The following is a 24,783-nucleotide window of genomic DNA, read 5'->3' on the forward strand; positions in this document are numbered from 1 at the left end:
TCAAATAAGTTGGGTCAAAAGTCACAACATCTCCAAAAAATTTATAAGCCACTCTAGACCTAGAATCAACCCAAAAACAATTGGCTAATTGACCTTCTGTGTCCATTTGTATTGCATAAAAAAATCCTGGATTTTTAGATTGACACTCCTTGAAATAATTCAACATTGCTTGTGCATCTCCTTTCTCAAGTTGCTTTTGTCTTTTGTTACTTAAATAATTTTGAATATCTCGCTCAATGCAACCAACCCTATCTATTCCCCCAGATTCAGTAACCAAAACAGACATTATTTTACTAGGACGAATTCCAGATTCATCAAGCACGTCAATCAAATTCCTTTGAGATTTTGTCCTCTTTCTATGAACTCGATGAAATCGAGCACTACTAGGAGAAGCAAGCACATGATTATGATCTCTAGTAAATTTAGATATTACCCATTTGGCTTCGTCTTTTCTAGATACAGAAATCATAGCTTTGCATCCCATGCGTGTTTCATCAGGTGGAGGCTTTTTCCTATTGTCCCGCTGTAAATATTTTTTAGCACGGTAACCTTCCTTTGAACAAACAAACTCTTGTCCAATAACCATTTGATTCTTTCTAGACTTTAGTATGCGGCTTTTGCGAATTCCAAATCCTTCATGTTTTGCATAATTAGTATAGCACATTAAAGCATCATCTAGTGATTGAAACTCCATTCCAATACATAACTCTATTGTCTCATTATTCACATCACTCTTCACATTCTCACTGGCATCTTGTTCAATCTCACCTATATTAAATTCACCATTATTCACCAATTCATCATGATTGCTTTCACTCAATTGTGTAGGAATTTCAAAACCATGATCTTCTTCAATTTCAACTATATTATGATCTTTATCATGGAAAGTAGCCATTATTAATCTGTAAAGAAATATATAATTAAACGGATTAGAACACAAACCATGAATATGGACATATATCAAGGTGTTAAAAGACTATTGTCACCAAGTACCAAAATAGTAAAAGGAACAAAAAAAAAAAAAAAGATAGATGAAATAAAATAGTGATTACAATGTTCATCATTCTTAGCCACTAACAGAATTATACATATTATACTCTTAAAATTTAAGACCCAAAAACCTATAAATCAAGTTACAAACTCAACCTTTTCACTTTATATTAAAAAGTATAGTTTTTTTTTTAAATTTTACATACAAACTAAAAGAAAAAAGAATTATAACTTTACAACAGAATTTGAATAATAAAAATAAATAAAAAAAATAACTTACCGAAGAGAACGCTTTAGTAATGGAGTACTGATAAAGATTCTTACACAGAAAGAAGATTGACAGATTGAGTTCTTATAACAGATAAAATTTGGATTTTGATGAATATATATTCTTGCAATTGTCTATAATAGTGACTAAGGTTGTAATTAAATTTAGGAGTTTATGGGTTTAAATAGATTTAGGACTTTAGATACACATAGGAAATTAGATGATTTTGTTAATTAAAATTACAGAATCCTTAATTATATGTATAAAATGTTATTTTCAAAAAAAAAAATGTATAAAACGTTCGATGCACAGTAGTTTAGATAGATGACTTTTGTGACTTGTATGCTTTTGTCTTAGGAAATTGATATAGGAACTTTTGTGACGTTAGATTTAGGAAATTGATATAGGAAATTAGATGACTATATATACATATATAACGTAATTATTGATATAGGAAAATAGAAGTAATTAATATGTTTAGGAAAGTGATATATTTTGTTAATAAGAAGTACAAAGTTTTCTAATACAATAAAGTCTTAAGTATTTTGCAAACAAGGACTCGGTCATTATTGATTTTTAAAAAAAATGATGTGTCACCTTGTCATTCACCGCCGGTGTATGCTATACACCGGCGGTGCATCAAATATTAATCCTTTTATAATTGACAAAAAAAAAAGTTACTCTTTTATACGGAGTATTTATTACCTTATATGACGACTTATAAATAAAGTAAAACTAGCTCTTTATTTTAAGCGATTACTTGTAAAGTGATCAATTTTATTATGAGGTAATAAAGAATTTGTACAATAATCAAATATAAAAAAAATACGGAGTATTAAATACAAATATACAATAATAACATGTCATATTATGAATATTTGTAGTGATTTGTGTATGAAAGTGTGAGATGAAAATTTGTAATGCTACTTTATACCTAAAATTAAACCGTGACATGTGTGCACATGGTAAACTTTTAGAGCATATCAGAGAAGTAGTTCTAAATTTGAGAAGTTATTGGCGCGACAGGAATCGTAAATTATTAAATAATCATTGAAGTTTTTGATGCCGTTTTCTAAACTGATGTTCATTATCAAACACCATGAAAGTCACATAAACTTGAAGTTAAATTGTACGATCTAAGATTTTAAAAAAAATTATAGTTTCGATGGTCTTATAATAAGAAAATAGTCAATTTACTTCTTCAATTATATGCGTTATCCTTGAGTTATCAAAGTTGCAAAGGAATTAGTTGCTAAAATAATGAAAATATTTAGGTAAAAACTTGTGTAATCTTTGTCTGTTAGACAGTCCGGGTCAATATGAAAATGTAATACTTATATAGAAAAATGAAATACTAACAAGAATTTCTGATGTCTTCAATTAGATTATTTAAAATTTAATTACAACATAACATTATTTTTTAAAAAAATAATTCATCAAAATATATAATTTATCCAACTAAAAGTTGAATTAAATTTTAAAAAATAAAGCATTTTACATATATAAAAGCATGTTCAAATATTATTGCTACCAATTAATTCTTAAATCATGAGAATTGAATTATTTTTAGGATTAGATAATACAATTGTGTATAATTGTCAAAGAATGCACATATTTAATTTTTTTTACCTACTTTAAAAAGTTTGGATATAATTGTCACACATCACAAATGTTTAGATTTTTTTTTTCTATCACTAAGCATGTGAAACATGAATTCTATAACAACAAAAACAACAACAACAATAATTGTTAGTTGTTTCTATTGTGAATTGAGACATTTCCTTGAGTGAATAGTTGTATCGTTCTTGTTTTGGGATACAATCGATGTATGTAAATCTGATAAAGTAAAGTGAGAAAGATAATATTGGAGAGACAAGAATATAAGAGAGAGAAATATTTTATTAATATTTAGATAGACTATATGCTACACTGATGCATGCATAGAGATCTCTATTTATGGAAGTAAGATACATACATAACCTCGACATTTGAAAGATAAAGTTGGAAGCAAAGTCTAGAAGGTCTCTATAATTGAGGTAATTACGTCCAAATCCACTTGGACTCCAAGTTATTATATTATATAACACTCCACATTGGACTAATTATCATATGGATGTGCCCTTATGTGCCTTGTTAGAAAGCTTAGTAGGGAAAACGTAAAATAACCATACAGAATGAAAAAGTGTACAAGCTCAAAATCTTAGTGTTTCAGTGCCACCTCGTTAAAACCCCTTATAAAGTTAGGGAAACCCCGTGAAAAAAAAAATCAAGACAAAGAGAAAAAAGAGTGTATCGCACTGCAAATATGTTTACTCCCCTTTATTTGTAGACCTTTAGTCTTGCTTTTCAAGACTCCTTCTCAAACCTATTCCATAAAACAAGTTTCTCAGAAGTTGAGGTAGACAAATACTTAGTGAAAAGGTCGATCTGCGACTGCAATGATCTCACTAAATGTAGTTTATTTAACATAAACTTTTTTTTAGTGTTTTGGAGTTCATCTGTATGCTTCAATTTAAGATAAATATAAAATTAAGCGAAACCCTATTAAATGCTTCAAATTTGATTTGTTATTTGTTAATATTTGAATAATTAATTTGATTAATTAATTTTAAATTTGACTTAAATTTATATATTATAATTTCATTTAGATTTATATATTATACCAGAGTTTTACCTATGTGGTGCTCTAGTTTTTTTTTTATAAATATTTTATTTTTATAAAAGTAATTTTTTAAAATTCATTTTATATGTTGTGTTGGGGAAAACATAAATGACATCTCAAACCCCTAACTCGGTAACCAACCTAGATAGCTCAGGTAAGGAATGAATCAACCTTGCGATTGTTCTAAGACATTAATGAGCCTGTTTGGTAAATGGCTGTTAGCTGATAGCTGATAGCTGTTAATTGATTGGATTAGAAAGTATAATTAGTTGATAACATTAGCTGATTGTAGAAAGGTGTTTGGTAATTAGCTGTTAGCTGATAGTTGTTTGGTATAATTTTCTTTCTCAAAAAGCTAATTGAAAAAGTTGCTTTGAGTAGCCTTTTGAATTTTAGTATTTTGGAGTTACAAAAAGCTTATTAACCAAATACTTATATTGATTTTTTAACCAAGTCAAACAAGTAATAGTGATCAAATAAATCAAAATTGACTGATAGGCTAATTATTTACCAAATAGCTCGACTCCAGTTATGGGAGGTTCGCCTAACGATAATATGATGTCAGTAGTAGTCTAAGGTCTTTCACAATAGATTAGTTCTTTGCACACATATTTAAGCTCCACCTAGGATTAGGAGGGAAGCAAAAAGAAAAAGAAAAACAAGAAAAAAAGAATAAAATACAAAATGTCAGAAGAGAGAGAGAGACAGAATTGCATTTTGTTGCTTGTTTTTTTTAGGTGGGCCCCACAATATGTCAGAAAAATCCCAAACTCCTGCAAGTTATGTTTCTCTTCTCTCTCCTCTCTCTCTCTCATCCACCTCACCCATTTTTTCTTAAAATTTGGTCCAAAAGCTATCAATGGGGAAGGCTTAAGGGCCAGCAATTCTCCGGCAACACTATCACCACCAGTTCTTATATCGTGGACCGTGGTCCTAAAACGACGTTGTTTCAGTAAGTGGGAGACGGAGCCCGTAATTGACACTACAGTTCATCTCAAAAGATACTGCCTTACATTTGTTTTGATATTATTGAATGAAACTGTAGTTATATCGAAATGTAACTGTAGTTGTGTTGAAATGTAACTGCAGTGTATATGAACTGATACTGAATAACAGTTTCACATTTGTGTTTTATATTATCGAATGAAACTGTAGTTATATCGAAATGTAACTGTAGTTGTGTTGAAATGTAACTGCAGTGTATATGAAATATTACTGAATAACAGTTTCACATTTGTGTTTTTATATTATCGAATTAAACTATAGTTATATCAAAATGTAACTGCAGTTGTGTTGAAATGTAACTACAGTGTATATGAACTGAAAGTGAGTAGCGCGAATTCATCCGTCTGCTTTCATTAATCAAAACGACGTCATTTTGATGTGTGGTCCACAATGCATTACGCATATATGCATTTCCCCGCCCTAATTCTACAGATACATATATATTTAGATAGATACAGTGACGCATGAATGTATATGTTTAGAAATAGAGAGGATGAGCAAGAAAGGTGAAGGTGAAGTAGAGGCTGGAGGAAAAGTACTTTATGCTTCGCTATGGATACTGTGTTTCGTGCTTTTCGCCTCAGCACTCGCGGTTATGTGTTTCAGAGATCCTGTTTTCCAACAATCGTCCGCCGTTGGAAAGTTCACCGGCGCCGGAAATAGAGCTTCTCTGCAGCCTCCGACCGCTTCGCTCGCCGGCGTTGGAAATTCCGACTCAGAGCCGCCGCCGCCGGAAAATAACAGCGTTACGGTGCAGTTTAATTCCACGGTGATCGGCGGCGGAGATAATTCAGCTTCTCCGCCTCCGTCTCCGGCTACTTCTCCCAAGGTCATCGATTCAATTGATCAGTAAAATACATCAATAATTCTATGAATTTTTTGTTTTTTGGATATATAAAAATTTTACAGTAATGGATGAACTTTTACGACTCGATCTCTAGGTTTCGTTGAAGAGAAAGAACCAACGGGAGGAAGGATTGGCTCGAGCAAGAGCGGCGATTCTGAAAGCAGCTTCAACTGGGAACACGTCGGCGGATGCCATCTCCGGCGGGATCTACCGGAACGCCGGCGCATTTTATCAGTGAGTATTTGTTTTTTTGGAAATCATTAATTTCCGTTCATATGTTATGGAATGAAATTAATTGAGTAATTAAAGGCAATAAATTTTCCGAGAAAGGTAACGTATCTAGCAAATTCTGACTGCTCACATTCCATATTTGCATGGTGTGCGTGTATCTGTGTTTTTCAATTATTATTATTATTATTATCTTTGAAATATTTTGACTTATTATATACAAAGATATTAATATAAATATACTCTGAGATTTGTATAAATAATTAACATTTTAGCTTTATTTTTATGAGTGCTACTAACTTTGTTACAATACTGCTCCACCTCTCAATTTGGGAGATCTACTAGAGCAAAAGGTCATTGACATCATTGACAACAGTTTAGTTTTATAAGCTTTGTGTTAATAATATCAGTCCCTTTTTGGACATTATAATATTATTGTAATTGAAAAATTATATGGTATTGTAGGTAACAATACTATATCATATCATTCATAAATTTGTACTATGTATTTAGTAGCATAAAATAAGCTAAAATAGAAAAAATTTAAATTTACCAAATTACATTTACGACATCATCTTGTTCTCGATTTGATGAATACCTCATTTGACTTGGGTAATACCTAGGAGCAGGATGTTGCTATGGATCAAATATTAATTTGATTGATATTTTTTTAAAATAAAATTCATTACAATAATATTTAAACACTAAATTTAAATTTGAATTTCACCTCTTTTATTTTCACTGTGAGAGTGCAAACTCTTCTAAACATAGAGAGTCAGAGAGCCTCTAGAAATGGTAGAATATATATATATATATATATATATATATATATATATATATATATATATATATTTGTGAACTACAAAATTAATTTTTGTCAGTTTGAAAAAGAGGAGTGTTCCCTTTAGAGGCCTAACAGTCCACATGGTTTACTGCACAGGATGAAACATTGATTTGCTGTTCTAGTTATTTTCAGTAAAAAAAAAAAAAAATTTCAGAAATTTATTTTTTATGCATAAACATTTTTCACTTTATTGCTTTTCCAAGAGAAATTAACTTTAATTTGGGCATTACAATTGGGGAATGAGTATAACAATTTATAAAACTATAATAATACCGATTCAAGTAGTTCAAGGTCAAATCTTCCAACCATACGTTAAAGTAACAATTTGCAGACCAACTATTCTAAGCTACTAGGTTATAACAATTACTATGAAGTTTTTCAATTAAACCTCTGAAACACAATTTAGATAAACTTCTAAAATACATTTTTTTTTTTATAGAAGAAGGGTTTTGAAAATGCTATTCACCCCTAAACAATTTTCTCTCCTGATTTCACCTCGTGATATGACACTATTTGATTGGATACATTAATCTTTCAATTAAAAATTGGTAATAGTTCTACCAAGTTGAACTCATGTCAATTTCCATACTAAATGTTCACAATTTGAATTGTATTTTCATGATTGCCTGAAATTTATTTGTGAAGGAGTTACGAAGAGATGGAGAGAAGGTTGAAGGTGTACGTATACGAGGAAGGCGAGACGCCCTTAGTCCACGACGGGCCATGCAAGAGCATATATTCTAGCGAGGGAAGATTCATCGGCGAGATGGAGAGCGGCACCACACATTTCAGGACTCCAAACCCCAACTTGGCTCACCTTTACTTCATGCCTTTCAGCGTTGTTTCCATGGTGAGATACATCTACAAGGACGACACCTACGATGTCACTCCTCTCAGACACTTCGTTTCCGACTATGTCACTGTCATTTCCAACAAACATCCTTTCTGGAATCGAACTTCCGGCGCTGATCACTTCATGATTTCTTGCCATGATTGGGTACGTAGTACGCCTTTTGTCTTGAGTTTTCATGCCTGCAATTTTTTGTTTTTGGGTGAGGAGGGAACTTGCCATCACGTACTATCCGAGGGTGTGCACGGATTAATCCGCGCTTTGTGATTTTAACCGATAAAGGATCACAATGAGGTAAACAAGCTTAACTGGTTTGAAAATTAGAAAATGTTGAAAATTGAGGCTTTTAAACTAAACTGAATACCAAACCGACCCAATTCTGAACCGAATTTTTTCAAACTGAACCTAACTATAATGTTAATTCGAATGAAATCAATTTTTAATAACGAAATACCGATACAAAACCAAAACGAAAAAACTCAAACTGAATCTTGAAACGCCCACCCCTAGCTGGTTGACCATAACTGATTGACTTAAACCAAGAAGGCCAATAGACTACAGAGTCATATTTATACCCTTGTGGTTACAAGTCAGTAGCTTGACCAACTTGGCTGAGTTGTCTATGCTCCGTATTTTTTCATGGACGAGAGAAAAGCATAGTCACTACCATATATAAGGAAGTAAACCCTACATTTTGGCTCTGACAAAAGACCATAAGAAAGTGGAACAGTTGCTCATAGTTAATTGACTTAAACCAAAAAAATCAATAGGTATACCCATGGGTAGTAACCTTATGAGTACTAACTTCGCTTTGGTTATCTGCAAATTTTTGCTGTTGAGTTATGTTGCTGTAATTAAATTGTTGCAGGGTCCCATGGCTTCTGAAGGCAATGCATTCCTCTACAACACATCAATCAGGGTTTTATGCAACGCAAACTCTTCAGAAGGATTCAACCCACAGAAAGACGTGAGCCTACCGGAGATCAATCTCTACGGAGGCGAAATCTCGCCGGAGATCCAAACACCCCCACCGCCCAACGCATCAAGGCCCTACCTCGGCTTCTTCGCCGGCGGCATCCACGGCCCCATCCGCCCCATCCTCCTCCACCATTGGAAAGACAAAGACCCAGACTTACGCGTCCACGAATACTTACCAGAGGGCCAAGACTACTACTCCTTCCTTTTGCACTCCAAATTCTGCCTGTGCCCTAGTGGATATGAAGTGGCTAGCCCTAGAATCCCCGAGGCCATTTACTCCGAATGCGTGCCGGTTATTCTGTCGGAACATTACGTTTTGCCGTTCAGCGATGTCCTCAACTGGGATGCATTTTCGATACAGGTTGAGGTTTCGGAGATTCCGAGGTTGAAGGAAATCTTGTCGGCTGTCACGGACGACAAGTACGTGCGGCTTAAGGAGGGGTTGAGGGCTGTCAGAAAGCATTTTGTGTTCAACCAGCCCGCGCAGAGGTTTGATGTTTTCCACATGATTTTGCACTCGGTTTGGCTAAGGAGATTGAATCTTAGCTTGGGGTGATTATTATATTGTTGGGACTTAATTAGTTATTACTCGTTAAATCAGCACATCATTCCAAGAATTAGGGGGAAAATATTGATACAGTCAATATAGGATCTTTAGGTCATCCATAGATTTTTCACTACATATACTTACAATTGCTAAAATCTAGTGTACTCCTTTGTTGCTTTCTGTGTATATCTATTGGGGACAATCAATTTGAAGCATTGGAAATACATGCAATTTAATACATTTATGAATTGAAGAAGAATGATTTTATTTAGTTTATCATTATTATTATACTTGTAAGTTAGTTAGTCCACCGAGTATACTTGTAAGTTAGTTAGTCCATTGTACTTAGAGGGCCTCATATGGCAATTGTATAGTTCCTGCCTTCACTGAGGCTTGATTTCATGATCTCTCATTTAAGAGAGTTACTACATGTCACTTCACCACAAGGTCATTGGACTTTCCATCAATACTTGATAACCTTGATTGTTGTATGATTGTAGGAAAATTATTCTATATATTAGTTTACTTCTAGGAATTTTATCCCTAAGAAGATGAATTACAATTTTTGCATCATGCGAAATTATTTTACTACTAGTATTTTAATACTAAATGTTAAAATATTTTTTAAAAAATTATTGTACATAATTTTTTTTAAAAAAATGTATAGTTGTAGAATTCATATTATATTAAATAAAAGTATAGTTGATAATTTGAGTAATAATTATGGTATGATTAATATTATTAAAATAAAAAATTTAGATACTCTCAAAAAAATAAAAAATTTAGATATGATATATTACTAAATATAATTATGGTAAGATTTAATTAAAATTTAATGAAATCAAACTTATTTATTATAATAGCATGTTTACATACATTATTACATTTTAAGAATAAAGGCAAAATGGTCAAATAGGTTCATGTACTATCATTGATTGTTCATCTAGCACCATGAATTAAAATATGGTCCATCTAGGTAAGTATACTCTTAATTATTTTTCATCTAGCATTTTTAGCCTATTTCTAACAAGTAACTCATCTAATTTGATGACATGGAAAAATAAAATTAGAAAAAATGGTGACATGTTATTTATATGGATGTTTTGGATGATTTTTACTATATTTCATTAATGAAAAAAATAATTTCTTGCAATGAAATAGGGTAGAAATCAAAATTGTTATATAAAGTTTAACTACATGAGTGTATGTATAGCGGAGTATTCACTATCATTCGGCGATGAGATTTCATGGAAATCGATATATGAAAAATTAAATTATTTTTATAATAACTTAAGATGTATTGTATTGGGTAAATTTTATTTTATTTTAAAAATAAATTAATATTTTTGGATTCTTGGATAATTGAATAACTTAAGATATTGTATTTTTGGATGATTTATTGGAATGAAATAGGGCAGAAATCAAAGTTGTTATATAAAGTTTCAACTACAATGTACTGTGTATGTATAGCGGAGTGTACTGTGTATGTATAGCGGGGTATTAAGTGTTGTTCGACAATGAGATTCCATGAAAATTGATATATAAAAATTAAATTATTTTTTTAAAAAATAATAAAATTTTCCCAGTATTCAGTGTTGTTCGACAATGAGATTCCATGAAAATTGATATATAAAAATTAAATTATTTTTTAAAAAAATAATAAAATTTTCCCAATATAATATCTTAAGTTATTATATTTAATTTTAATATATCGATTTTTATGGAATTTCATTGCCGAACAACTTTGAATATCCTACTATACATACACAGTCGTGCAGTACACTGTAATTAAAACATTATATAACAACTTTGATTTCTACCCTATTTCAGTGCAAGAAATCATTTCCTCCATTAATGAAATAGGGTAAAATCATCCAAAACATTCATATAAATAACATATCATTTTTTATTATTTTATTTTTCCATGTCAACAAATTAGATGGGTTACTTGTTAGAAATAGGCTAAAAATGCTAAATGAAATATAATGAGGAGTATAATGACTTAGATGGACCATATTTTAGTTCATGGTGCTGGATGAACAATCAGTGTTAGTACATGGGTCTATTTGACGCTTTTGCCAAGAATAAAAGAAAAAAAATATTATGTATGCATGTATGTGCATCGTAATAATAATGGGAAAACATAACAAAGTTATAACGTCATGGATATTTTTGTCCATAAAATTGTATATTACAACTCTTATAGCATAATGTATACAAAAATTTAACAAACAAAAAGAAAAAAACAGACTTAAATCAAGGTATAACCTGGATTGAGACTTATTATGCCTGTAGATTTAGATTCCTAAGGAAGGTTTAATTGTTTAAACCGCACTATTAGGGTATCAATATTTCCGAAATACTTCCAAAAAATAGGTCCTACTATTCTAACAACATAATTGTAATTTGTTAATATTTCCTTTACAACCCTGTAATTTCAATTTTTTTATAATAATAATAATAATAATAATATAGTATTAAAAAGAGTTAATTTCATAAATGGTCTTTCAACTATTAACTTTTACCAATTTTCGTCCTCAACTTTTAATTTGACCAAAGTTGATCCCTTAACTACTGATTTTGTACCAATTTTGGTCCTTCTGTTAAGTCTATGTTAAATAAGTGCTAAAACTGAGGGCAAAAATATAAAACTAAATATTTGAGCCTTTTATATATTACTGCAATGTAATATATACTCCGTAATTTTTTTTTTTTTTTTTTTTGTAAATTCTCTAACTGGATGTAGAGTGTTATTGTATATTTTATTGTTGCATTAGGTTTTTTTTTGTTTTGTTTTTTTTTTTTTGCTTTATTTGATAGCAAAAATGGTAGAAAAGGGCACCGGTATGTTATTATTATTATTATTTTTGCTTTATTCTGTGTTAATTTTTTACTGTTCTAATTTGTCATTTTTCTGGTTGAAAATTTGGTAATCAAAGTGATGGATGAGTTTAGTCCAAAAAAAATTATTACAGAGTATATATTATATTGTAGTAATATATAAAAGGCTCAAATATTTAATTTTACATTTTTGCCCTTAATTTTAACACCTATTTAACATAAATTTAACAAAAGGACTAAAATTGGTACAAAATCAATAGTTAAGGGATCAACTTTGATCAAATTAAAAGTCAAGGACAAAAATTGGTAAAACCTATAGTCAAAAGACCAGTAGTTATGCCGTGAAGGTGGACCTGGGTCCAAAAACGACGCCGTTTTTTTTTTTTTTTTTAAAACATATTGGCCTGAAATGTGAAACACAAACTCTACATTCACATACACTATACTATACTATACATTCACAATTTGTAAACTCCATATTCACGCATTACAGGATTATATGTTTAGTAACTATATATATTACCACTGTTATGCATTCACACATTCAAAACTCTATATTCACAGGTCCAATACTCCATATTCACAACTTGAGAACTCCACATTCACACATTACAGGGTTACAAGTTGCTAGAACTTCTTAACTCTATTACAAATTCACACATGCATAACTCTACATTCACGATTTCTATATATACTTCATATTCACAATTTGAAACCTCCACATTCACACATTTCTGGGCAACTCTACATTCACACAATCATAAGTTTACATTCACGATTTCTATACTCTACATTAACACTTTGAAACCTCTACATTCACACATTTTTGGACAACTCTATATTCAGCAATATGTTTACTAATTAAAAAAAAAGAAAAAGACAAAACGACGTAGTTTTGGACCCAGGTCCACCTTGCAAGGTGGACCTGGGTCCACAACATAATTTGCGTCAAAGGACTATTTCTGGAATTAACTCTATTAAAAATAACATTTAACTTTATCATATAATAGAAAATAGACTTTACGAGGAGATAGTGCCAAATAGAGCAGTTGGCCCAACACAGGTCGACAAAAACGGGTCAAGCCCATTTTATATGCGTTTAGAAATTTGAATCCAATTCGTATGGGCAAATTATGCTGTGGGTGGACCTGGGTCCAAAACTATGTCGTTTTTGTTTCTCTTTCTTCTTTTTCTTTTTTTTTTTTTTTTAATTAGTAAACATATTGCTGAATATAGAGTTGTCCAAAAATGTGTGAATGTAGAGGTTTCAAAGTGTGAATGTAGAGTATAGAAATCGTGAATGTAGATTTATGATTGTGTGAATGTAGAGTTGCCCAAAATGTGTGAATGTGGAGGTTTCAAATTGTGAATATGGAGTATAGAAATCGTGAATGTAGAGTTATGCATGTGTGAACCTGTAATAGAGTTAAGAAGTTCTAGCAACTTGTAGCCCTGTAATGTGTGAATGTGGAGTTCTCAAGTTGTGAATGTGGAGTATAGGACCTGTGAATATAGAGTTTTGAATGTGTGAATGTGGAGTTTACAAATTGTGAATGTAGAGTATAGTGTATGTGAATGTAGAGTATAGTTACTAAACATATAATCCTGTAATGTGTGAATGTGGAATTTACAAATTGTGAATGTAGAGTATAGTGTATGTAAATGTAGAGTATAGTGTATGTGAATGTAGACCCAAGTCCACCTTGCAAGGTGGACCTGGGTCCACGGCATAACAACCCATTCGTATGCTATCGGGCTAGCTCTCCAACCTGCACATTATTTTTTAAATATATAAATAAAATTGATCTCGTGCTCTTGAAGAGTACTTGTCCCTATTAGTCTTCTATCCGGTGGTACTGGAACAATATAATTTTCTACTTAAGCTGCTAGGCTATAGCTTCTTAGGAATTATTGTAATTAGATTTTGTTTGAAATTCTACGCTAGCAAGTTCAATCCTTTCTCCTCTAATGTCCTTGCAAATATATCTGATGGATTTAATTAACTCGAGGTGGTCCGAATTATTAAATCCAATAAATAAAGAAATGCTATCGAAGGATGATTCAATGAAAAGACGTACAATTAATAAATGTCGCGGAGCCAATTCTATATTAATATAGTGTTGTAAGAAGGTTACAAGGAGATTTGTGATGTAATTGAACCCGTCCCTGTGATGCCTGCACATAGCTAATTTATACAAAGGAAATCTCAGCTTCCTAGGCTAAACTCGTGGTGGGCCACGAGACTAGGTTAAGGCCCATACGATGGGCCATAAGAGCATCCTTATCAATGAAATTATTTCACGGTAATTGAGGAGTTTTTGTGAGTGTGATTAGGAAAGAGAAAATAGGGGAGGAGAAAAAAAAACAAAACAAATTAAACTAAAAAAAAATAAATAAAGAACTCAGGCTTTGTCAGGCGCGCCTGCACTGCACGCGCCCGCTGGGTGCCTTGTTGCAGCTCACGCGGCCACTTTTGGTTGTTTCAAAATTTTCTCTTTCCTCCATATGAACCCATATTAGCAGATGATCCTCACCCTTCTCTCTCTCTCTCTCTCTCTCTCCTCCAACACACCATTATCTCTGACATTATCCATGCATAAACCATTGATAGCAATGCTCTAAGACTAAGTCAAGGCCCATCATTATGGGCCTAGAGACGGGCCCTGGGTTTAGGACTCCTCTTCGGCTACTCGAGTTATGCACTTCCGGACTCCGGGTCTCTACTAATTGGGCCGTTTCCAATATCTCCATCAATATGTTATACCTTGTTGATGTGATTTCTTCATTAGGATCACCTGCTAATAAAACATGTTCTTGTAAGGTAGTCCCAATAAGTCAATAACTCCTCCTTGTGCTACAACTTCTTGTCCAACAGGTAGAGTACTTTCACTAGCAACAACAGGTGTGTCAACATTATATTGGTGGCAATAATAACATTATGTGTTGATGAGCTAATTAACTATTTGTGTACATATGGTTCATTATTTGAGCACATGCATACAAACTTATTAAAGATTAATTATTTAGGCATGTATATTCTAGGCTTATTTCTTGTGTACATGAGGTTTATTATTTGTAGAGTATAATTGGACTTATTCGACACACCCCACCTCCCTTTACTTAAAAATTAGATATTCAATAAATCAAGATTTGGTAGATCTTCGTTTTCACGCTAATCAGATCATACTCAGCAATAATATAATACATGATGAGAGCTAATTACACTTTTAGTTCTCATACTATTGTGGTAAAGTCATATTTTATCTTACTTTTAAATTTAGTTTGATTATATTCAAATTTTTTATTTGTTTACCACAATTTGTTCATGTTTAAGTTTTAGTCATTTAACCATTTAATTAATAAAGATGTTTAACATATAATTTCATCATCCAATTAAAAGAATTTCCCGTGATTGAGAGAAATTATATGCAGGGGAAATGGTTCAAGTAGTAAAATGATATTTACACATCTTTGTTGAATGTAGAATGAGTAACATTTAAATATATGACTAATTGTGAAAAAATAAATGAAAGCCAAGGGTGTAACGAACAAAAATAAAAGAGTATAACTAATGGGGCAATACTAGAATGGTTAATATAATAACTAAAAGTTGAATTTTCTTTAAAATAACATTTTAGATAACATGATTTTTCAAGTAAAAGAAAAACAAAATTTGATGTATAATTTGCATATAATTGATTCTTAAGTTATAATTTATTTCAATTTTGAGTTAGTTCATTTTGTTTGTCTTAGATTTATAGGTGTAATTTCATTTTTAGTCTCTTTTCTTTTTCTTTTTTTCCTAGAACATCCCCGTTGATCCTAACATTATTGTGACGTGATCATTTTTTATCCTCCATCAAAAATTTGTTTAAATGGCGTTAAACATGAGGACATTTCGACCTCTTCATCATTACTAGCCATATTCTTAGCTCATGTTTGTTCTAATGAGTTAATTCTTTTTATTTTGTCCTAAATTTATAGGTATTATTTCATTTGAATCCTCCTTTCATAAACCACTTAAAATCTTAGATTTATAGGTGCCCATCAGCTCCTCCCAGTCTTCATCAGACCTCTACAATTGCAAATTTCAATTTTCACTCTTTTTCGAACAATAGCATCTTGCATTATATTACTACCTCTGCGTCATAGCCTGCGCCTCCGTAGCCAGCAGGATAGTAGCGACTAGCGAGCCAGCACCTCCGCATCCCTAGATTGACTACAATTTAATAGAGAGTTAATTATTTAACCACAGTTTAATCCATATTTCATAAGAACACCGTGATGTAGAAATTCAAGAAAATTATTTTTTTGAATAAATTTTTTTCCTCTAGAAAAAACTTTTGCTTTGACTTTGAATTATGCTTAAAATGATGTAAAGGTTTGAAACTTTTGATTTGTGATCAGAATAATGACTAATAAGAGTGTTTAATGATGAACATTGAGGGTATTTCAAAATTTGTAAAGTGAAGTTATGTAATTTGATTATATTTTAATTTGTTCGAAACAAATTATTTATGTTCACTCAATGTTATTTCAACCAAGACAAAAACTTGTGTGAGACCGTCTCAATCTGTGAAACAGGCACTACAAGAAATTTCACATTTAGTGATAACACAAGTTGTCACCAAAACTATCGATTTTGGTCACTAATAAAATTAGTGACCAATTTTTGAAGTCGTCACCTGTCGTCACTATATCCTCCGTCACTATTGTAATAGTGACGACTTTTAAAAAGTTGTCACAATTACTCAAGATTTTTGTGACAAGATTTACTTACACTAAAAGTATTATTTGAATGATAACATTAAGGGTCACAATAAATTTACATTTTGTGACCAAATATATCATTACAAAAAAATGATCTAGTAACAACTAAAATCGTTGCAATTAATCTTTTTATTGTGACAACATTTTAGTCACAATACTTTTACTTATTTGTGAGAATTGTTATTGACTAAAAGGCGGTTATCAGTGAAATTAGTAACAGATAATTACTTTGTTGTGACAATAATCATAGTAACAAATATTGTATTTATTTATGACAAAAGAAGTTAACTCTAAAACAATCATTAGTGTTAAATAAAGTAGTTACAATTTAATTTCTTGTAGCCATCTTCATTTCAAATATCTTTAAAAATAGTAACAGCATATTTGCCACTAAAATACTAAAAATTAGTGGCAAAATTTTGTAACTTCTTCTTTAAATTTTACAACTTCAATCTCCTTCTAAATTCTTTTCGCGTTTTCGCGTTTCTTTGAAGCTTCTGTTTTTGCTTGAAGATAAATCTTCTCTTGGGTCTTTGAAGTTATCCCTTTAAGACCTAAATCACATGTATAGCTTGACTTTCTTTTTAATACCAAATCAAAATGTTCAACAAGTGGTAGAGATGCAACTGAAATCTTTTCTTTATTCTTCTCTCCATCTTCTTGAATTTTATTCTGCAATTAAGATAGATATTAATAATTGAGTAAATTAATTTAAGAAATTTCATAACATTTATATGATAATTCTCATACCATGATTTCCTCTCCATTTGGAATGGACCAAGTTTCATTAGACATTTTTCTTGATACCTTCCAAACTTCAAACATATGGTCATTCATTAGAATCTTTGTCTTTCTGTAAAATGGAGAATAAAGACAACAAAAAGTAATAATTAATTAAAATTTTGTGGATAAAATAACACATGAATTTAATTTTTAATAAGAAATTTTACTTTACCATCTCATATGCATGCAATTTGTACAATAAACTTTATACCATTAATCAATTTGATATATTGATTTCCTCCATTATTTTTATTTCTTTTGCTTTGGTCCTACATATAAATAAAAAATTATTATTATTAATAAGAAATAAACTAGAAGAGAATCAAGAGACATAAAAAAAATTACAAATTGAGATAACAAGATCTACCAATTTGATTTCCACCAAAGATTATTTCAGATTCATACATAAATAAAGAATCATCATATATAGCCTTTTTCAAAAGAATATTCACATACAAAACCACATAAGAGTGAACAACATAAATAATTAAATATAAAGTTTTAACTTGGAGTTGAAAATCTAAACCCAAAATCTTACAAATCAAATCATAGAGTTATAACTTCAAGTTAAAAATCTAAAACCCTAATTACTTATAATTAGGAAATTGATAGCAAAATAATTAAGAATTACAGAAATTAAAATTGAGATTAAAAGAACTAGTCGATACCAGAGATTTCAATCGTTGCGTTGTGCGTTCCTATCATTCTTCCGCTGCTGCCCCTCCTCGTTTCTTCATCTCTGCCGCCATATGCCCATATGCTTCCCTTAATTCCTTTTATGCCGTATCCCCTTTGCCTTTTTATTTTCCCTCTTTTAATCTTTCTGCTAGCCATTCCCTTTCTTTCCTTATGCTTCTACACGTTTCTTTTTAGTTCATTAGATCTTTTTACCCTTTTCCTTACTTATCTTTTTATTTCTTTAATTCGTTTTACCTTTTTCTTGATTTATTTGTTCTTTAATTCTTTTATTCCCATATTGTATCATAAAATAATAAATTTAATCAATTTTAATATTAAATTAATTCATCAAGACTCATATAAAAACATACTAGTATTTTATATTTAATAATTTATCTTTAATTATAGTATGATTAATATTATTAAAGTCAGAATTTTAAATATGATAAATTATTAAATATAATTATGGTTACATTATATTAAATTCTAAAAAATCAAACTTATTTCTTATATTACTCCAATATATAATCTCTATATACATTATTACCTTTGAAAATATAATAAAAGATATTTTGTATGCATGTGAATGTGGTAATAATAACTGTAAAAGATAACATAAATTATAACAATATGGATATATTTGTCAAAAAAAAATTGTATAGTACAATTATTATACCATAATGTATAAAAAAACATTAACAGAAAAAATGGACATAAAGCAGAGATATAACCCGAATTGAGACTTATTAGTGACAAAACTTGAAGTCAATACAATTATTATCAAAATTTAGTGATTTTTGTTATTGAATTGTAGAGTGCCACAAATAGTTGTAACAATTTCATCACAAAAAATAACAATATAAGTGACAATAATATTTTTTGTTACAATCGTATCTCATTTTTAATGGTACTGACTAATGGTACTTTTATTGACTAAAATGTTGTCACAAATATTATAAAAAAGAGTGACCAACAACTATTTATCACAAAAAGTACCAAACTTTGTGTCCATAATATATTTTGTCACAATTACATTTGTTCCTGCCATAATTATAATGTCTCGAATACGCACATATATTTAGTGACAACTTAGATTACGACACTATAATTCCAATATTAGTGACAACTTATTTGTAACAAATACTTAGTTGACACAATTACCATATTATTCGTGACCAAAAAAAAAGTTATCACAATTATCACAAACAATAGTGACAAACTATTTTTTTGGTCACAAAAAGAGTATTATTTGTGACTAAATTATGAACTGTCACAAAAGATTTGTCACTAAATGTCGTTATTCTTGTAGTGAGGTCGAATCTTTGATTAATGAGGTCAAAGATTTGACCTATTTATCAGAGATTTGACCCATTAATCAAATATCCGATCCGTCTCATGGATTGAGACCCGCGAGACGGTCTCACACAAGTGTTACTCAAAAAAATTTAAATTCCACTACTATACAATTTATTGAGATAAAGTACAAATAAGTCATCAAATTATTTGAAAATTAGCAATTAAGCCAACCAATTAGAAAAAGCTCAAAATTCATACATGAACCTATACACACACATATGTATGTGTATATATTTATTACATATTTTTATATATTTATTTATTTTTGTTTTAATTAATTATTTATTTATTTTGATTCCAAATCCTATATATTTACTACCAAATAAAGGGACTTGTTCTACTTAAACTTATTATCATTACCAAATATTTTATTCCATATTATATATCATTCTAATTCCAATGTTTGAACCAAATTAACACCCAAATTATGAAATATATTCGACGTGCACGCATGATGTTTTTATGTTAGATCTGAGCACGATACTATGCTTACTCTCCAATAGGTCACCCATCTTGTAAATCAACTAATTGGTGATTAGAGTGTCCATATCGCCATGATTTAATGAAAGAATGTTGAACTCGACCCTCCAATGCGCAGTCCCAACATTTTATAGTGGGAAACAATTCGGCTGCAGCAACAATAGTATGGAAAATGACGGATCTTATTATCAAGAATCCATAAACTTTTATTGTTAAAACTCTGTATTATGAAGCTTATTAATGAATTTCCTTTTCTGTTTAAAAAAAAAAATAAATCAAGAACCCATAAGCTATGAGAAATGTTCAATGGAAGTCAGGCAACTCATGAATAGGGGTGTAAACAAATCAAATAATTTTGATTTGATTCGTGATTTGAATTCGAATATCTCGATTCGAATTCGAATACGAATCAGAATATATTTGATTCGAATAGTATTCGAATATTCGAATATATATATATATATATATATATATATATATAATATTATTTTATACTCCATATTATATCTTTACTTCTAATTTCTACTGTAGGCTGTAGCCCTAAGACCGGCCTTCCATTCTTCCACTCTTCCCCTCTTCGGACCACCGAGAAATCGCAGATCCGTAGACGGCACTCACGGCAGACCACCTGGGCGACTTCCAGCAAGCAAGCTAGTCTAAGACTCTAAGCAAAGCTTGTCTGCAACTCTGACCTAGGCAACCTGCGAGTCTGCGACGAAGAAGGTAAATTTTCCCCTCTAAAATTTCCTGCGATGAAGCTGGTCTGTTGGATCTGTTGGATAAATAGTATTGGAATAAAATTTCCTCTTGATTTGTTAGATAGAATACGCACAGCCGCCACTGCACAGGACAACAGAGGACTCCAAGAATATATTTTACTCACGATAGACTTATAGTTAGTGGTGTTTGGTTTTGCTTGTATGTTCTATGAATGCTTTTATAGTGAATTGGGATTGTTTATTTATCGCTGCTATTTACATCTTTTTTTTTTTGTTTGGACAGATATGCATCATCTTTTTATTGATCTTCAATTTCAAGATACTTGGTGACCTTTTCAATGCTTTGGTGCTTGAATAAGAGAGCAATATTTGGAGGCAGTAGAGGAGCTGAGGGCTGGGTTCAGATTTGTTTGGGACACAGGGCAGGGGCTTGGCTTTGTTTATTTGTTCATTTGAAGGGGAAAGAGGATGAAGAGTAGGACAGATTCCATTATTGTTGCATTTTTTAATGCAAATTTGTTATGTAAATTATGAATTGATTGCTTATTTATTTTGATGTTCCGTTATTAGTCTTTGATGTAAAAATTTTACATATAGTTTTATAATATAAAATTTTATGCTATTTAAATTTAAATTTTTATTACATTATATTACATTTTATTTAATTTTTTGGAGAATTTGAAAAGAAAAATTGAGTTAGGCATTTCGAACTCGAATATTCGAGTCGAATCCAATATATTCGAATAATGTGATCGAATCGAATACGAATCAAATTTAAGATTCGAATATTAATCGAATACGAATTCGAATACTTATCAATATAGTCGAATTCGAATCGAATAGTGAGATATTTGACTCGATTCGATTCGTTTACATCCCTACTCATGAATGGGAAAGAGAGAGTCAGTATTGTGAAAGAGTCTGTCATTACCCTTTCCACTATGGAGGTAGAATTTGTAGCAAGCTTTGAGGCTACAGATTCAAATCATCACGGTTGCGCAATTTCATTTTTGGTTTTGGTCATTGTCGACACTATAGCCAAACCATTGAGGATTCATTATGATAATGCGGCAACTGTGTTCTTCTCAAAGAACGACAGATATACTAGAGGTGTCAAGTACATGGATTTGAAATTTCTGTCTGTTAAGGAGAAGGTACAAAATCAAAAGGAGTATCAATAGTGCATCTTTGGCACCGATCTTGTGATCACGGATCCGTTGACTAAGTGATTGGCGCCCAAAACCTTCATTGGCCATGTTGGTAAAATTGGGCATACTGGTAAAGTCCTTGTATAACGGTTAATCCTGTCATACATGTATGGATTTATGTTTGATTAGCACATTGCGATGTTGATACTCTTAGATATCTATTCATGTTTTGATTTTGTTATTGTTGATGTTGATCACTTATTTATGCATAATTCAAAAGTGATAACATTAGTCTTATTTAGTTAAGACATAAGGAATAAGGTTATTTCGAATTTTGACCTTATTATTATGGTTCGAATTCTTATTAACTGTGATACATGGAAGGGAGCAGGACGCTATGTCAGGCCTGTGACCGCCATGATTCGGTTAGTAAAGTTCGATGAGGTTCTGACTTCTACATTTTCATATTAAGTGAGCTCAAATTAAGGATTGAAAATGTAAAGTCATACTTATATGAATCAAGTGGGAGAATGTTAGAAATAATTTATTCTTAACGTTGATTCATATAATAAAGGTGTCATGCTTATATGAATCAAGTGGGAGACTGTTAGAAATAATTATTTCCTAACATTGATTTATATAATAAAGGTTGTAATTCCATAAGGGACTCACGTTGATGATTAGTGATGTATAAAGGCGGAATTACTAGATGAAATTCCCTCCCTCTCATTCTGTTAAAATTTAAGTTTATAAAGGTTAAAAGATGTATAATGGAAAAAGGATATGGGTTCTCCTAAAAGGAGGTTTCACATTCCTATAGGGATTTATATTCCTGAAAGGAGGTTTCCCATTCCTCTTGAAAAAGAGGGTTTCTTATCACATCTATAAATACCCAAGAAAACTCTAGGGACAATATGGTTTTTCAATCATAGGTTTCCAGTCTCTGAGTTTTCTAGTCTCCGTATCATCAGGAGGTGATTAAGGCATACAGATCAGAGAGGTGAAGCATTCTTGATTATTCAGGTTAGAAGCATTCTTGATTATTCAGGTTAGAGATTACATCTTCAATGGGATCAAGTAAGTCTTTATCTTTATTCTTGTTTTAATTAAAGATCCATAATCATGAACATTGTTTAATTGATTAATTTTATTTACATGTGGTTCATTATTATTTGTGCTTTCGCATTCAAGTTATAAGGGCATAAAGATTTTTAATTAACATTTGGTATTTATTTCCTAACAAGTATAATCAATCTTCCCAAATTAAAGTCCTTGAAACTGGTGATCAAAGAAAGGCAGCCAATGGAGTTTCTTAAATAGCTAGGTTTTGGTTTTGCTGCGCTTAGCTTAATCTAGGGTGGAAAAAAAAAATCAACAACATGATTGTGATTATTTTCTAAGTTCATGGTTGAATTTAGATTTTTTGAATTTGAATTGAATTTGGTGGCTTAATTGCTACTTCGTATTTCTCAAATAGTTAGATGGCTTGTTTTAATTTTTTTTTTTTTTTTAAATTGACTCATTGAATAACTATTTCATATATCATAATATTATATGATATTTTAATTATTTTTAAAAATTATTAGATATAGTACTACTGACTCTGTTACAATGTAATATCTGTTCATAGCTACTTTCTCAATCTATTGAAGTACAAAGAGTCACAATGTAGTATCGTCACCTTCGCTCGAACCCACTCCCTTCCATGTGGGTGTATTATAGCACAAAGAGTGAATCGTCACCTTCACTGAGGCTCGAACCCACTTCCTTCCATATGGATGTATTATATGATATATACCTGGCATGGAGCCATGGACTAAAAACAAACAGTATTACAGTCTAAAACGTCTGAGAACTGGGAATTAGGGGGCATGGAGCCATGGACTAAAAACAAACAGCGTCTGAGAACTGGGAATTAGGGGGCATGGAGCCATGGACTAAAAACAAACAGTATTACAGTCTAAAACGTCTGAGAACTGGGAATTAGGGAAATGAAATAATTGTTCAAGCACAGTAAAAACAATTAAAGAGGTCCCACCGGGAGTTGAACCCAGGTCGTTGGATTCAAAGTCCAAAATGCTAACCACTACACCATGGAACCAGTATGCTTTAGTATTAAAGCTAATATTCATTTTATAATTACGATTTGAATTACATATTTAAGATTTTAAGCTGTGAGGAAATGTTCTTGAGTTTGGTTATGCTATGATGCAAAAAACTAACTGATGATAAATTGATAAGTAATAAAGCACCACTAATCTTCATGTGCTTTTCTTTTCTCTCACAATAATACAATTAAAATGATACAAATATTCTATTTTTAAACAGTTTTCATACTTTTTAAAAAGTAAACTAATAGTGCATAGTATAAATATTGAACTTGCATTGCTAATAATTTACTTAAAAAGAAGGATTTTGCAGCTTCGTTTATTTAAATGCGGTAAGTGATTAATTTTGTGCGTGAATATGGTTAATTTGCAAGTAAATAAATAGGTAAAGATAAATAGAGAGATTTTTATAACGGCCGGTTCAGAAAATCCTCTATTCCACTATTCTCGTGTAGTCTATGGAAGAATTTAAGATGTATTATTACAAAGTAAAAGTGGAGAGCGTTTCAGAAGGACAATCACAAAGTTCCCTAGCTACATGCTCAACTCTTCAATGATAGTCCTTGGGAATAGATGTATCACCTAGCAATTGGTCTCACTATTTGACTTTTCTGTTGCAAGGATCTTTCACCAAGTCCCCTTGAGTGTTGAGTCTCCAATTAAATTCCTCATGAATGAAAG

At 31.2% G+C, this 24,783-nt stretch overlaps 1 protein-coding gene, 1 long non-coding RNA gene and 1 other non-coding gene across 3 annotated transcripts; 2 read left to right on the plus strand and 1 right to left on the minus strand.

Annotated features, from left to right (window-relative positions):
• Positions 1-5,878: 5,878 nt before the first annotated feature.
• LOC116014597 (probable glycosyltransferase At5g25310) lies at positions 5,879-9,228 on the plus strand. Its single transcript, XM_031254612.1, has 3 exons — positions 5,879-6,006; positions 7,490-7,841; positions 8,563-9,228. Exons 2-3 carry the CDS (start codon positions 7,503-7,505, stop codon positions 9,226-9,228), a joined length of 1,005 nt encoding a protein of 334 aa, XP_031110472.1. The 5' UTR covers positions 5,879-6,006; positions 7,490-7,502.
• An 11,416-nt stretch (positions 9,229-20,644) lies between these two features.
• Positions 20,645-21,474, plus strand: LOC115999834. The gene is made up of 2 exons (XR_004094041.1): positions 20,645-20,850; positions 21,130-21,474. It is a non-coding gene; the product is annotated as an uncharacterized LOC115999834 (long non-coding RNA).
• Positions 21,475-24,023: 2,549 nt separating this feature from the next.
• Positions 24,024-24,095, minus strand: TRNAQ-UUG. Its single transcript has one exon. It is a non-coding gene; the product is annotated as a tRNA-Gln (tRNA).
• Positions 24,096-24,783: the final 688 nt, after the last annotated feature.

Source organism: Ipomoea triloba, chromosome 1 (genome assembly GCF_003576645.1).
Source record: "Ipomoea triloba cultivar NCNSP0323 chromosome 1, ASM357664v1".
Lineage (NCBI taxonomy): Eukaryota > Viridiplantae > Streptophyta > Magnoliopsida > Solanales > Convolvulaceae > Ipomoea > Ipomoea triloba.

Excerpts from the sequence above, each read along its gene's own strand:
- LOC116014597 (XM_031254612.1), top strand. The coding sequence starts at position 7,503 with ATGGAGAGAAGGTTGAAGGTGTACGTATACGAGGAAGGCGAGACGCCC. Across the intron at positions 7,842-8,562 it reads TGATTTCTTGCCATGATTGG|GGTCCCATGGCTTCTGAAGG; the intron begins GTACGTAGTACG and ends AAATTGTTGCAG.